The 16,012-nt window shown below is 39.8% G+C and overlaps 1 protein-coding gene and 1 long non-coding RNA gene across 3 annotated transcripts; both read right to left on the bottom strand.

The window, feature by feature from the left end:
• Positions 1 to 431: 431 nt before the first annotated feature.
• Positions 432 to 12,022, bottom strand: sult2st3 (sulfotransferase family 2, cytosolic sulfotransferase 3). 2 transcript variants are annotated; one of them, XR_012596429.1, is made up of 7 exons: positions 11,825 to 12,022; positions 4,152 to 4,360; positions 3,856 to 3,982; positions 3,572 to 3,666; positions 1,912 to 2,092; positions 1,620 to 1,788; positions 432 to 1,341 (listed from the first exon to the last, which is right to left on the bottom strand). XR_012596429.1 is itself a non-coding variant. In XM_074654800.1 (6 exons), exons 1-6 carry the CDS (start codon positions 11,958 to 11,960, stop codon positions 1,673 to 1,675), a joined length of 864 nt encoding a protein of 287 aa, XP_074510901.1. In that variant the 5' UTR covers positions 11,961 to 12,022; the 3' UTR covers positions 432 to 1,672. The 2 variants fall into 2 exon arrangements, 1 of the variants encoding a protein (XP_074510901.1); XM_074654800.1 differs by having other exon boundaries at positions 432 to 1,788.
• On the bottom strand, positions 5,131 to 9,123 carry LOC141779786 (uncharacterized). The gene is made up of 3 exons (XR_012596431.1): positions 9,090 to 9,123; positions 6,772 to 7,141; positions 5,131 to 6,200 (listed from the first exon to the last, which is right to left on the bottom strand). It is a non-coding gene; the product is annotated as an uncharacterized LOC141779786 (long non-coding RNA).
• Positions 12,023 to 16,012: the final 3,990 nt, after the last annotated feature.

Genomic DNA, 16,012 nt, shown 5'->3' with positions numbered 1-16,012 from the left:
ATACTTTCCATATTCTATATTCTACGTTTCACAATTACTTATATCACTCCTGCCTGGACGGCGACTTTCCAAGTGTGTTTGTGTATGACTGTCTATGTTCATTCAACCATGTGAGAGATGCCAGAGAGAATACGTCTCCCTCTTTTGTTGTCTGCAGGGTGGAGACATGTTTGGACATGTTTCCCTTCAGTCTTCAGGTGTGTTTTCCCCAACAGGTAAGACAAGAACACTGGACCACAGGGGCAGAACGATTTCAAGACAAACTCTTGCAAAAGCCCCCAATTCATCTTTCCAGAAGGATTTTAAACCAGCTTTGAAGAATCATAAACCCAGACTGAAGTCAACATTGTACTGAATAACAATCGAAGAATGATGTTTGCTGAGCAACAAAAACAGTCTGCAGACATCAAGAAAAAGATTACCAAGTAATATAGATTTAACTTTTCTTTTTTATATTCTTTAAGGCCAAAGTAGGCAGGCAACAAGTAATACAATTGAGATATTGAAGGAATGCATATCAACCCAGTAATAATTCAATATTAGTGAATCAAAACACCATAATACAAATTAAGAGTTTAAGTAGTCACATCAATGAATGATAAACATGTGATTAAAACCCACTAACAATATAACTGAATTTTCAATAAAATGATAGTTCAATAAAAGTGAATAAATCAGTAGAACCCGATATTACATCAGTAAACTATATTTCTGTCCCTTTCATTTTCTGGTGTTTGGCAGATTGAGACTGTTGGGAAAATGAATCATAAATTAAAATAATCCAATCCATACTGTAATTTGATCACAGCAGATTGTTTTACACGACATCGGGGGTCGTTTTGACTCCTAGATAATAAGATACAATACAGTAATTAAGCATTTACTAGGTCATTATGAAATACTTCCCTGTACAACTTGTAATAACTTGTAGTTATATTTTTGTTCCACAGTATTATTTATCAGTAGTTACACACTAATTAGTAGGGACAACATCTTTTAAGTGCACACAAAAGCAATTATGCAGTAATTAGCACAAAAACATAATAGTAACTTTATGTAGTGATATTATGTACGCTAGCAAGAGGGTGGAAAATTTGCGTCGTCGTTATCTCCGTCAGGTGTGAGGGGATTATGCGTTTGATCAAGTGTGTGTGTATCTGTCTGTCCACAGTTAATCTGGCATACTAGCCATACATTTTTTGTGCACATTTATGACTGTATGCTCAAGGTCCTCTCGTGGTTGCGCTGAGTCACCTAATTTATTGACTGCTCTGTTTTATACCGTCATTGACTGATGACCTCACTCTTCTTAAGGTACCAGGATGTAGGATTTGGGGAGATTTATTGGCAGAAATGGAAAACAATTTTCAAGAATCGTTGTGTTTTTCGTTAACTTAGAATCAGTAGAATGAGACAATTGTGGTTTGTATTCTTTCAATCAAACATTACAGCAGCGGCCGTTTAAATAGACACACCTGGCGGAGATCTGCAATCTACTGAGTGCACTTTTCTAGTTTCAATCATGTTTTTAACAATCAATAAAATGCTTTGAGTCATATGCCTAATGTAAAAATCAACTGAGAACTTAGGCTCAGTTAGCACCAATTTTACCTACTTGCCTTGATTTTATTTCTACAGCTCTTTCCCTCTCTGTATTTTCTCCGGTTGACGGTCAATCCAGGCTCCATGGCAGAGAGAAGCTCTCACCCTCCAGCTCTTTGCGAATGACCGACACAAATCTGGCCAGTTGCTCTGAGCTGAAATGGTTTTTCCAGTCTCCCGCAACACCTAAAACCAAAACACACACACCAAGACAGTCACATGAACACAACAAATCATTGATCTCTCTGAAAGAAAATCAACTCAAAATACAGTGAAATATATCTGATTGAATGTCACTCCTAGCCTCACCTTTCCTGAGGAATGGAGATTTGTCGGTGTTCATGTACACCTTAGGGATCAGGCTGAAGTTGGACATGCGGTTGGTCTTCATGGTCTTGAAGGAGCAATGCTCTGCTATCTTCTGAATGGCTTCTTCACTCAGATTACGGCCCAGGAACTCTGACATACGCCTGAGAGCTGCAGGGAGGTCCTAGACGACAAGCACATGGGACACATGTTCTTTCAGTTATGTGAAGCAACAGTTGTTTGCCTTTATCTTATAATGCACATTCTCTAATGAAGAACTTTCTACATGGTTTCTATGATGAGGGCCCCTAGTGAAGCTTTAAGTTTGACTGGTCATATTTAAGTAGCACTGCGTTGATGTAGCTTTACTCACAGCTCGTCTACACAGGAGGCGTTTAAAAAGGTTTTGTTTTCCAGTCGTCCATCACGTAACAGGTAACGTTTACTCATGCTATACGTGTATAGCTGCGAACAGAAGCCTCATTTTAGGATTCAAGGTTATTTTTTTCTGTTTTACTCGCATTACTTCAGTGAAAATACGGGGGACCTACACTCAATACTGTACCTGAACGCATCCAGTGTAGATACAGCCAGAAGCCTGAAGCTGCTGCAGCTCTTACTGATGTGCTGCTTTCACTACACACTCTGTGTAAACATTGTGTTAGACTACTTTCTATGAAGCCAATGAAACAATGCAATGTGTATAACAGTTAAAAGTGTAACAGTGGTGTGTTACTGTGTAAAAGGGACCATCTCCGATCAGTCAAAAGGCTAGTCACAATTGTAAAGCAGCAACATGTAGCCTATATATACATATCAATGTATGTAAAAAGTTTATTAATTAAAATTACCTTTTTTTGCAAATTAAATTGATGTCTGATATAATTAAGTGTTTCAGCCATTTATTCAGTAAAAATACCAGACATTTGTTGGTTACAGATTCTCATGTGGTGACTCTTTGCTGCCATATCATACAACCTGGAACAATTTTGGGATTGTTGGTCTGATAAAAAAAGCAATTTCAAGAAGGCAGTTTGAGCTCTAGTGTTTCCCAGTTGTTAGTTGTAGAAAGAAAACGAGAACACACAAATTAAAGGTGCAGTGTGTAGGATCTTGCAACGTCTAGCAGCAAACCTGCATATTGCAACCAACTGAAGCTTCTCCCGTGTGGATAACTAGGATAACTACGTTGTCCGACGCAAAAACGTGAATGTCTCTCTCTAGAGCCAGTGTTTGTCCGTTCTGGGTTACTATAGAAACATGGAGGACTCCGTGAAGAGGACCCTCTCCCTATGTAGATATAAACGGCTCATTCTAAGCTAATGAAAACACGATTCTTATTTTCAGGTGTTTATACTCTAAAGAAAACATACTTATTAATATAATATTCCATTTCTGCCAATAGATCCCCCATATTTTACACACTGTTCCTTTAAGACACAGACTGAAACACAAATTAAGGAAGGAAAATAACAAATGGAAAACTCTGTTTCTTGGAACTGTAGCTGTAGTGGTGCACCACACGGCTGCTGTTCTGAGAGACAATTTGTGAAGCAAGATGGTCAACGAGACATTTAATGTTTACAGTCAACCGGTAACTCTGGACTTCAGATGAAACAATGTTTATTATTTTTTAACCCATGAGAGTTCTGGAGGGTTTTACCTGAGTCATGTCTTCATATGTGATGTACAATACTCTGTCTCCCAGCTCTGCGCTTCTCCAGCTCTTCACGTGGTCTGTCCATTTTCCAAACAGCACTGCAGACAACACGGACAATAGACCACAGTATAAATGCAAACAACCACTGCTCTACTTTAGCAGAAACAACACACAAAGATGACTTTCACCTGCTTTCAACATCCAAAATCTGTTCACATGTTAATACACCAGAAGGCTGAACCACAGTTTTACACAGTAAACTCTTTATGTGGGATGAGACCTCTGACCTTTGCCCTCAAGGAATTTCTCCAAGAATTCATCGAAGGTTCCTGGATCCTCGAGGAATCCGGCCATCTGATGGAAGTAGTACGAAGACACCACTATGTCCTTCGGGTTCCTCATGACATAGATCGCCTACGGCAGAGACACCAGAGAATAACTCAATAACATAAAAAGGTGAAATTACAGTAAATATTAATAATGGAACGAGACCGTGACAAAGAAAGTGTTAGTTATAGACAATAGAAAATCCTCGGTTCAAAAGGGAATATCACACAAAGCCTCCACCCTTTGACCCTTTTACCTTGGCTTTGGAAGAGTGGAAGGACGGGGGCATAAATTGGTAAGGAAAATGTGTGACCATCGCCCGTGGAGACGTCAACTGATCCACAACCAGTGCTAATCTTTTCTCCTCCAGCCAGGGGACCCTGTCCCAGTTAGGAATGGTTTGGATCGGCGTCAGATCCCCCCCATTCAGCAACAGTGGGAGGATCTCCTGCATCCAGATTGTACCTGCAGAAAAAATTAGAACAGCAGATAATACATAACAAGAAGTACTCACTTCTACTATAAAGAAAATACAGCAACAGATTAAAGACTACCAATAGCTAAACCAAAATTATATGCTCAACATTAGAACACCTTGTACCAAGCGGTTACAGCACATGCCATATAACCGCAACGTTCCAGGTTCAAGAGTCAACCATTAACGTAACCTGCATGTCTTTGGACTGTGGGAGGAAACCGGAGAACCGGAGAAAACCCACGCTAAACTCCTCACAGAAGGGGCCCCAAGCCGGATTTGAACCTGCGACCCTCTTGCTGTGAGACGGTGCCAACCGCTGCACCTCTGGCAACAGTGCCAACCGCTGCACCTCTGGCAACAGTGCCAACCGCAGCACCACCGGCGACGGTGCCAACCGCAGCACCGCCAGCGACGGTGCCAACCGCAGCCAAACGAGTTCAGACACATTACCTGCTCTCTGGACCATATGTGTACTAAACACCAACAGCAACATTAACCCTCCATCCAATGACATATACAGATTATAAATTTTGGGATTAAAACAGACTATTATTGAGTCTGTGCTCCGTATAAATTAGCTGTAAATACACTGTACCTGACTTGGGGTAAGTCACACCAAACACATCGGTGTCTTCCATAGATAAATTCTGGGCGAACTCGAAACTCTCCAAGGAATGACCCACGGAGGACAGCACGATGCCGCGGTAATGGATGTACTTGTCGGTGGACATGACTGAGCTCAGATCAAGGTCAATGACCTATAACCTCTGCCCATCACTTCATTATAGACACAGATTCCTTTTTTGGATGTAATTAAAGGTTTAGTCCTGATAGTTTATTGCATTTAAATTACGTTGTATGTTTTCAGACTGCAATTATTTTTTTTAATTTGAATATGAAATATTTTTTTATGATAAGCACTAATTGAAATCCTCAGGGCCATTATGTTTTTCAAACAGCTAAAAGTAAACGATAAAATATCACGTTAATTGACTTACAGTTTGGGATAAGGTCAAGTGCTTACATTTGCCTTATATCTTCACTACTGGCTAAAATAGGACTCTGGACAATCACATTATTCATTTGTTAAAATTCCCCAATTAAAACCTATTACATTTGCATCTCTGGTGTACACAGTAGAATCACAAGGTACAAGAACAGCTACCTGTGGCAATATTAAGTCAAAAACCTAATACCACTACCCTCAAATGAGTATGATTGTTTTTTTCTAAATAACCACCTGCAACACTGAAACGTGTGCATTTTACAAAGATAACTAACCCTTGAAAGTAACAATGTGACAGTTTTCACAATTACTTAACAATTCCCTTCATTCTGCAAGGGTCCATTTTCTTAAGCTAGTAGCTTATTCTTGAGGCTGTTCACTTTTGGGGACAAATTCAAACAATCCAGCTTGAGGAAGAGTTTCTGGAAGACTTCAAGCGTGTACCTGATAGGGCTGCACCTAACGATTATTTTTTTAACGATTATTTTTTCGATTAGTCGATTAATCTAACGACTAATTCATCAATTATTAGAAATATTGTTTTTATAAATAAATAAATAGCAAAAACTTGACTCATTATTATTTCAATACTTTATTCAAATATCTTCTCTTATAAACATATACATAAAACAAGAGTATTATTATGGCATTATTTCACAACAAAAAATATCCCAGTCTTTGCTGGTAATCTGTTTTCAGTCCAACATAAAATTTCTCCAAAATAAAATTAAAACAAGAGCTTGTATTGTAAATTCATGTAAAAGGAATAAAGTGCAATGTTCTTTTTGTAGAAAAGGTCCTCCACTCTGCTTTGTCTCATCCTGAAAAACAGATACAGAAGAGCCCATTAGAATAATGATAATAGTGGCACATTTTAAAACAGGTCTAATTTCCACAGCACTGTTGTGTTATGACATTAGGCTAATAATAATAATTATCATCAGTATTTTTACTTAAGTACTTAACTTAAAACTTAAAATGGTTTAGACATGGATTTATTTAATCACTGTAATAATATGCAGTTAAGATAAACACTAGCAAATGTACTTTTGCATCAGTGTGGAGAAAGAGAAATAATTGAAACTATTTATAGACTAACAGTCACAGACTGTAGAACAATATGTAATGTTACTTTAAGCCATTTTCTCACCCGTACATCGCCGTTAAAGTAAACAGAAAAAATAAAAGGCCGAATAACAACATTAGATGACGCGTGGTGTTACGTTACGTTACGTTACTATAACAGTGGTCCATAAAATACTTTTAACATGGTGGTGATAAAGAAACATTTTAAAAACAAACTTTAAATGACTACTGCTAACAGAAACACATCCGCGCTTTTACAATCTTAATATATCATGCCTGGGTGATGAAAAAGTAAACAGGACTTACGGCGGTGTCTTGCTGCTGTCTTCTTCACGCAGCGCTCTGGGATGCCTTCTTGTCAGGTGATGGTGCATTGCACTTGTACTGCTCCACATTGTTGGGTCTCTGTTTGAAGTATTCCCACACCTTTGCTGAACGTTGGAGAGGTTTTTTGACGCTTCTTGCGCTCTGGGGGAATCAGAATCCATGCTCGGACCGGGCGCAGCGCATTCTCATTACGTCATCCGATGCGTCGACGCAAGTTACGTAAATCGACGTATTTACGTAATCGATTACGTCGACTACGTCGACGAATCGCCCCAGCCTTAGTCTTGATGTTGTAGATTTCCAACCTCTGTACAGCAAGGTCCTGTGACACACTGTCTTCATCAGCATCCTTAAATAGCACAAACATTGTATTTCAGAGTATGCAGCCAATAGAGAAGGTCCTAATTGAACATCTCCCAAATTGCTTCTAACCCTTTGGAGAAGAAAATCTGGGGCTGTCAAAGCTGTACACATCAGTGTTTTAGAAAAATAATGTACTTGCAAACGGTCATATTTTTATTTATTTTTGCATTATTTTTTAATTTATTTTCAAATGTACATTTATTTATGTATTTCTGCATTTATTTATTTATGCACGCCTTTCCCTTTAAATTTCACCCCTTACTTATTTTCACAAACTTATTTATTTCTGTATTCTTTTCTTTATACATTTCTTTTTACATTTCTGTGCCCGTACAGGCAGCGGCGAGGGGAGCAGCTAGCTCGCTAGCATATAGTCATGCACCCTGACCGCACAATGACACACGTTGAGTGACAGCCCCTTCATTTGCATAACGAGATGCATATAAAAATGTAAAAAGAAATGTGAAAAGGAAAGAATACAGAAATAAATAAGGGGTGAAATGCAAAGGGGAAATTATGCATAAATAAATGCATAAATAAATGCACACATTTAAAAATAAATAATAAATAAATGCAAAAATAAATAAATACAAAGAGATGTTAAAACAAACAAATAATAAATAAATGAATACATTTAAAATTTAATGAAAATAAATACATAAATAAATAAAAGGGAAAATCAAACATAAGAGTAAATAAATAAGGGAATTAATACAAAGATAAGTAAATAGAAAAGCAAATTAAAACAGAAATATCAATTTATGTCACAGTTTATCAATTAATTAATGGCTACATGTATTTTTTATATTATTTTTGCTACATTTAATGACATTTATTTATTTATCTATCGAGTCATTTATTTATTTATTTTTCATTTTGGCAGGTTCCGTACTCCATACAGATGTACAAAGTACAGAAAATAGTATACATTGGAGAGAGAAGAGTTCAAAATATAAACACATACTGTATATGGCACATTATTTGTGGATGACCACAGCAGACCTTTTCAAACATCATTCAGTGTTGCTTAAAATGGCTGTTTATTGCAAGTCCTAATGCAATTCAATCCAATTTTTCTACTATAAAGTCTACTTTTATGATGGCTTTAATGTTCAGTTTTTGTTGACACGGTCATAGAATTCTTAATAAAGTACTGTATATGGGTACGTTCCAAATCTCATACTGTTTCTTTTTACTTTTAGTACGTACTGCAGCTGGCCTTACAAAGTATGTACTGTTGCCTGCAGTATGCCTACAATTGGGACATACTACTTTGTCATAACATTGCACCTTGAACTTTGACCCTCTTGCTCATATATCAGCTGCACAGAGGATTGTGGGTCAGAATAGCCAGAAAAGCATGCTGGCTTGCATACTGCAAAATGCAACTGGATGTAGTAAAGATATCCTGGTATTTTTGGCATAATGCATTTGACATACTATTACTACATACTAAATCTTTTTCTGCCATACTAAATAGTATGGGTATTGGAACGCACAATATGTTTTAGCATTGAGGCCATTACTATTGAAGATATTGAACTGGACTACCCTATATTCTGAGGTGTTTCTAATATTCTGACCCCCACATGTATGTAAACATGGAGTACAAAGAATTAGAAACACCCTTCAGTCTAATGCAGTTCAGTACAACACCACCTTTAGCTATAACCTCAATGATAAACACATAATTGAATGTACAAATCTCTGACAAGCTCAACGAAAACTGAACATGAATATTTATTTATCTAATAAAGTAGCCACTGGGTGTATACAAACTATTTAAAAGGTGTGCAATTATTGCCTACTCTTTTTGTTGAGCGGGTAACATTATCTCATGTAGATTTAAGTAATAAGCAAATTATCTTCCTGCAGTTTGATCACAAAATGTCTAAAATATAATATTAACGAACATAATACTCATTGAAGCATACCTTGAGTAGGATAGCCTGCAACCTCAACCCCATGTCAATATACAGTCAAAAGATCACTTTCAGTGGCATATTCTACAGATGTCTAGACATTGAAACTGTAGTAATGTTGCTGGTATGATGTCAATAAAATGTCAAACGGTCATTTTGACTGTCTATATTTGCTGTGAACGGCAGCACAAGGAAAACAATAGACGAGACCTGTAATCTGTAGAAGAGACGCAGCTCTGCAGCCACGCTGCGCTGCTCAAGCGGCGGCGTGGTTGCTTTAACCTGTTAACGTGGACCCGAAATAAAAAACCAACAGGTTCTGCCACGCACAGCTCACAGTCTCAGTCTGTCCCAGCGGTAACTAGTTTACTGACCTCAAACCCACATTCACTAACGAGGCCCGGTGTATTCTGTCCGCATGAGCTGCAAACACTGTTTGAAAGTAACGTTACTCCAACAGAGTCAAAGTAAAGCGGGTCGATTCTACCATTTGAATCCCGCTGTGGCCTCATAGCACTGTGAACAGAGACATTGAACTGTGAGGCTCCGTGAATTAGTGATTAACAGCAACCAGAACATTCACTAAACACAATCACGAACTTTAGAGAGAGAGAGAAAGAGGAAATAACTCACTTTCAAAATGTAATGACAAACCCTGATTAAACTACTGATTTTTAGGCTACAAAAGCTGAAAAGTTGGTAACTGCTTTCAACAGTTTACTTGAGAAAACGAAATGTAGTAATGTCAAATATCTCTTATAATTAATCACCTCTGAGAGCAGGAAAGTTTGTTTGTTTAAGTTTAATTGTGCATGTTAATGCACAATTAAACAGGTGTGGGGTCTGGCTACTTGCTGGCGTTAGCTAGCTTGTTAGTGTGGGGGATGGGTGGAAGCTCCTATGAACATGTGTAAAAGTAGATTAGCTGGTATATTAAAAGGCATTATATGTGGTGTAACGTTATACCTGGGAAAGTCACATGAAATTGTGACATAGAGTCAGTCTCTTTTTAGGTCCATGCCTTTAGTTGAATCAAAGATAACACAGACTGACTATGAATACAGGCCTAGCTAAAGTTAACATTAGATAGTTGATTTTTGACTTACAGTGCAGTAAAGTTGGCATTTTTGGTAACTTGCAGTAACGTAAAACAATGTTAAACTGCTACAGCAACTTGGTTATAAATTGTTCGTTAATAACTAAAAACAATTAAACAGGTCTTACCTTTGTGAAAACGGTAAAATGGCGGTCCCTCAATGTGTGGCAGACAATGCTGGAAGTCCATGTGGCGCCAAAATGCCGTGGGCGGAAGTGTAGTAAAGTGATTGAAACTAAAGACATCCCAATGAGTCAAATTTATCAATTTTCTGCATCTTTAATGTAACTGATAAAATATAATTAAGTTCTACTCAGTAATTCACAGCTGATTTTATTCAAACAAAACTAAGTAAAATGCATTAATAAATCATTCTAATTTGTTCAATTCAGCGCAATGTGATTCCAAACTACACAAAGTCCATTTTATTATGTATAAGTTACTATTATTTATTAATTAAATATTACTTAACCCCAATCCCAGTTTTTACAGTGTATGCTTCGATACAGCACTCGGCTAAGAGCCATGACCGATGACCTTCTGTGGGTAAACCACAGAAGAGGATGATCGTCTTCTGGACAACTGTCCAGTCAGCAGCCTTCCCCATGATTGTGGTTGCGGGTTCTGAACTAGACCGAGAGATACACTGTATTTATACTGTATGAATAGTAATTTACTCAAACTCGAAATTAAATATTCTAATATTTTGAGACACCTTTTTCTTTCTTTTTAGAGCTGTAGGCTGTAAATATCGAAATTAAAATGAGAAAAATGCTTGAAACATTTTAGTATTCGTTTAATGAGTCTAGAATAAATACAATTTTCACTTTCTTAAATGACTGACGAAAATGTTTTAACCTTTTCACGATATTCCAGTTTTATATATACACAGTATGTATATATACCACTCCTGTCCACAGGAGGCGCCATAATCAAAACAACAGTTTAGAGTTTAGAATTTAAAGTTCAAAGTTTAGTTGCACCATTAGTAGTGAATTAGACTGTAAAAACCTTTGAATAGAGACAGGACTGTGTTTGACAGAAACTCACCTAACAACCAACAACCAGAAAACCAACAACCAACAACCTATAACCAACAACCAACAACCAACAACCTACAATACAAATCGGCCCAGCAGGAGATAACTGTATATTGGTCCCTGTTGAACTGTCTGAATCTCTGCAGCTACTCAACAAACTGGGAGAACTCTGCAGCCTCCTCTCCTCTGGTACAGCTAGTCAGAGACAGCAGGACTATACTCTACTCTACTCTACTTTCTTTTCTATTCTATTCTACTCTACTCTACTCTACTCTACTCTACTCTACTCTACTCTCTACTCTACTCTACTCTCTAATCTCTACTCTACTACTTTTAGGGTGCACCCAGTTCAATATACATGTCAAACTGAACAAAACTGAATGCCGGCAGTAATTGTGAGTTTATTCTGTGTCAATACAATAATTTTCCTTTAAACTTAATTCTGTGTTCTGCTTACTCATTGTGGTGTCCGATTCCTGTTCATTATTCCTCTCTACGAATCTAGGTTATACTAGTCCAGTGTATACTTATTCATCAGGTGGGTTACATACATATATAAGTTGTGTGAGGACTCGGCGGTGAGCCCAGAACAACTCCCCGTAAACACTGACCTGACTTCGGGTAAACCACAGCCGTCACATCCTCGTCTTTAAAGGTGAATTCCTCCGCAAACTTCAAGCTCTCTAAGGAGTGAGTCTCTTTAGGAACCATGAGCCCACGATACTGCAGATACATCTCTTCAGACATGATGCTGAGAGGAGTAAAGCAGAGCAGAGCCGAGCCGAGCCGAGCAGAGCAGTTCTATAAATATCTCAACAGAGGAGGCTCCGCCTTCTTTCATCTACGTAACATTGTGAAGATCAGACACATCCTGTCTCAAAATGATGCAGAAAAATTAGTCCATGCATTTGTTACCTCCAGACTAGATTACTGCAACTCCTTATTATCAGGCTGCTCCAATAAGTCTCTTAAGACTCTCCAGTTGATCCAGAATGCTGCAGCATGTGTACTGACAAGAACTAGAAAAAGAGATCATATTACTCCTGTATTAGCTTCTCTACACTGGCTGCCTGTAAAATCCAGAATAGATTTTAAAATCGTCCTCCTCACCTACAAAACGCTAAATGGTCAGGCCCCATCATATCTTAAAGAGCTCATAGTACCCTACTACCCCACTAGAGCGCTGCGCTCACAGAATGCAGGGTTACTTGAGGTTCCTAGAGTCTCCAAAAGTAGAATGGGAGCGAGAGCCTTCGGCTATCAAGCTCCTCTTCTCTGGAACCAGCTCCCAGTTTCAGTCCGGGAGGCAGACATCGTCTCTACATTTAAGAGTAGGCTAAACACTTTCCTCTTTTTTTTTTTTTTTTTACAATATTTTTATTATGCTTTTAAACACAAGCACCGACAAAACCAACAATAAATCAGCACACATTGGCCACAATAACTAAACACCAGATTTAGATCCCTAACACACAGTATAGATAGAACATAATATAATCAAAGGGATGATTGTACACAATCACATACACTATGTGTCATGTCTAGGGTTTACAGGCCACTGTTAGAATGTTGAAATGCATTATGGGTAGACAAGGAGAAGAGAGGTAAATAAAGAGAACGCGCTAAGCAGCAGACGTGTGGTCCCTGTTATTGGATTCAATTCGAATATCCCTGCTTAATTCAGGAGTAAGGCAGAGATATAACATTGGCGACAAGGATGAACGCTATTTAGCTAGTTAAACGTACAAGTTTAGGTAGTTAGTTAGTATGGAGAAATCCGGAATTCAGAACTTTGCATGCTACGCCGAGCCGGCTACGCTGGGTTCCAGATGGAAGAGGTGGCTAACGTCGTTTGAGCTGTATGCTGACGGTAAAGGACTTATTCTAACCGAAGATTCAACAGCAGCTACAAAGCAAAGGAGACGTGCACTACTACTGCATCTAGCTGGACCAGACGTACAAGATGTTTTCTCAACATTACCGGACACGGGTGAGCCGACGGACTACCACGAGGCAGTCGACGCTCTGAACGATTACTTCGTGCCTCAAGTCAACACAGCATTAGCAAGGCACGCATTTCTAAAGTTGCAACAGAAGCCAGAGGAGACGGTGCAACAGTTTGCAACACGCCTGCGACAAGCTGTAAGAGACTGTGATTATGGAGGAGATTCTGATAATCAGATCAGAGATGCCATTTTGAGTAAAGGGACATCTGAATATGTACGCAGAAAACTTTTAGAAGAGGGTCGCAGACTGACGCTAGCACGTGCACTGGAGATAGCTTCGCGCTGTGAGAGCATCGAGGAGCAAATGGAGAGCATGTCATGCACGTCTGTGAAAGCGACTACAGAGACAGTGAATCGAGTCCTTCAAAAAGAAATGAAGGGAAAGTACGGAAATTGGAATACAAAAGGAAAACCAAACAGAGAAAATAAAAATGATGGAAAGTGCTACAGATGTGGGAATACTGATCATCTTGGCCGAGATCCGAAATGCCCAGCACGCGGACAGACATGTCACAAGTGCCAAGGAAAAGATCATTATGGAAAAATGTGCCGCACAAAAGGTTCGAAAACAAAACAGAAAGTAAACAATGTTGATACACGTGATGACTTTGCTTTTGCCATTAATGATGACAACATGCCAGAGAGACTTACCTTCTGTGTGGGGGGAGTGAATATGAGAATGCTGATTGATTCTGGTGCAACAAGAAATGTAATGGGAGAAAATGCATGGAAAAAAATGAAATCAGAACACATAAAGTGTCACTCATATATCCCTAAGACTGAGAGGGAACTGTATGCATATTCCTCCACCCAGCCATTAACAGTCAAGGGTGCATTTACATGTGACGTTTTAATAGGAAACAAAACTGAACATGCCGAGTTCATTGTTATCAAGGGAAACGGCGAACCACTGCTGGGAAAAAAGACAGCGACACGACTGGGGGTTCTGAGAATAGGTGAGAACATTTCTGCTGTAACTGACATTAAACAAACACTCCAACAGCAGTACCCAGAAGTATTCAGCGGAGTAGGAAAGCTGAAAACAAGACAGGTAAAGCTGCACATTAACCCAGAGGTGAGGCCAGTAGCCCAGCCCATCAGGCGCATACCATTCAACCTCAGGGGGGCAGTAGAGTCCAGAATAAAGGAATTAATGGACTTGGACATTATTGAACCTGTAAATGGGCCGACCCCGTGGGTGAATCCAGTTGTGGTCGCCCCAAAACCAAAAAGTGATGTTAGACTTTGCCTGGACATGAGACGTGCTAATGAGGCTATAGTGAGGGAACGCTTTCCAATCCCCACTGTGGACGAGGTGCTCCAGGGCATGAATGGCTCAACCATATTCAGCAAGTTAGACCTGAAATGGGGCTATCACCAGCTTGAGCTGACCCCTGATTCACGAGAGATCACCACATTTGCAGTGCACAACGGATTGTACAGATACAAGAGGCTGCTCTTTGGTGTATCATCGGCCAGTGAACAATATCAGCACGAGATAGCCAACGCCCTAGCTGGAATCGAAGGAGTTGAGAACATCTCTGATGACGTGATCATACCATGCGCACGGATAGAGCGGTGGGTTACAAAGTAGTCCACATAGCGGGGAAGAACAACATTGCTGATCCACTGTCACGACTCCTGACAAACACAGTGAAACAGGTTGAACACAAGCATGACCAACAGACACATGACGGACGGCTACACGCAGTCATGGACAGGCTCAGAGAGACAGGACTAACACTGAATCCAGAAAAGTGCCAATTCAACATGAATAAACTGATTTTCATGGGGATTCTGCTGTCGGAGAAAGGTATCGGGCCGACAGAGGAGAGAGTGCGAGCTGTGACAGAAGCAAGGGAGCCAGAAAACGACACAGAGGTGTGGAGTTTCCTTGGGCTGGTTGGATACAGCAGCAGATTTATCCCACAGTTTGCAACCCTGTCAGAACCACTGAGAAGCCTGACAAGGAAGGACACGCCTTTCAGGTTTGGGCCAGAACAGAAACAAGCTTTCAGTGCCCTTAAGGCGGAGCTAGCTAGAGCTTCCACCCTCGCCTACTTTGACAAAGAAGCGCCAACGCAGGTAATAGCGGATGCAAGTCCTGTGGGGTTAGGCGCAGTTCTAGTGCAAAACCAAAAAGGTATTAAAGTTCCGATATGCTATGTGAGCCGTAGCCTAACTGACTGTGAGCGTAAATACTCTCAAACAGAGAAAGAAGCGCTAGGCCTAGTTTGGGCCTGCGAGAGACTACATCCATACATTTATGGGAGACAGTTTGACCTAGTCACAGATCATAAACCATTGGAAGTGATCTATGGTCCCCGCTCTAAACCATGCGCACGGATAGAGCGGTGGGTTCTTCGGCTACAGCCGTATGAGTACAAAGTAGTCCACATAGCGGGGAAGAACAACATTGCTGATCCACTGTCACGACTCCTGACAAACACAGTGAAACAGGTTGAACACAAGCATGGAGCTGATGAGTATGTGAGATTTGTGGCAGTGAATGCAACGCCAAAAGCACTCACCACCAGAGAAGTGGAAGAAGCATCAGCAGCTGATCCAGAGCTGCGAGAGGTACGCAAAGCCATAGCAACTGGACATTTTGAGAATTGCAAACAGTATGCAATCATCGCAAATGAGCTATGCACAATAGGATATCTTGTTCTGAGAGGTACACGCATAGTGTTGCCACAGGTCCTACGAACACGGGCACTTGCACTAGCCCATGAGGGACACTTGGGTATAGTGGGAACGAAGCAGCATCTCAGGACAAAAGTGTGGTGGCCT

Source organism: Sebastes fasciatus, chromosome 12 (genome assembly GCF_043250625.1).
Source record: "Sebastes fasciatus isolate fSebFas1 chromosome 12, fSebFas1.pri, whole genome shotgun sequence".
NCBI lineage: Eukaryota > Metazoa > Chordata > Actinopteri > Perciformes > Sebastidae > Sebastes > Sebastes fasciatus.
This window is presented reverse-complemented; position numbering and strand designations above follow the sequence as displayed.

Excerpts from the sequence above, each read along its gene's own strand:
- sult2st3 (XM_074654800.1), bottom strand. The coding sequence starts at position 11,960 with ATGTCTGAAGAGATGTATCTGCAGTATCGTGGGCTCATGGTTCCTAAA. Across the intron at positions 2,093-3,571 it reads CATATGAAGACATGACTCAG|GACCTCCCTGCAGCTCTCAG; the intron begins GTAAAACCCTCC and ends CTTGTCGTCTAG. Across the intron at positions 1,789-1,911 it reads ATCTCCATTCCTCAGGAAAG|GTGTTGCGGGAGACTGGAAA; the intron begins GTGAGGCTAGGA and ends TTTTGGTTTTAG.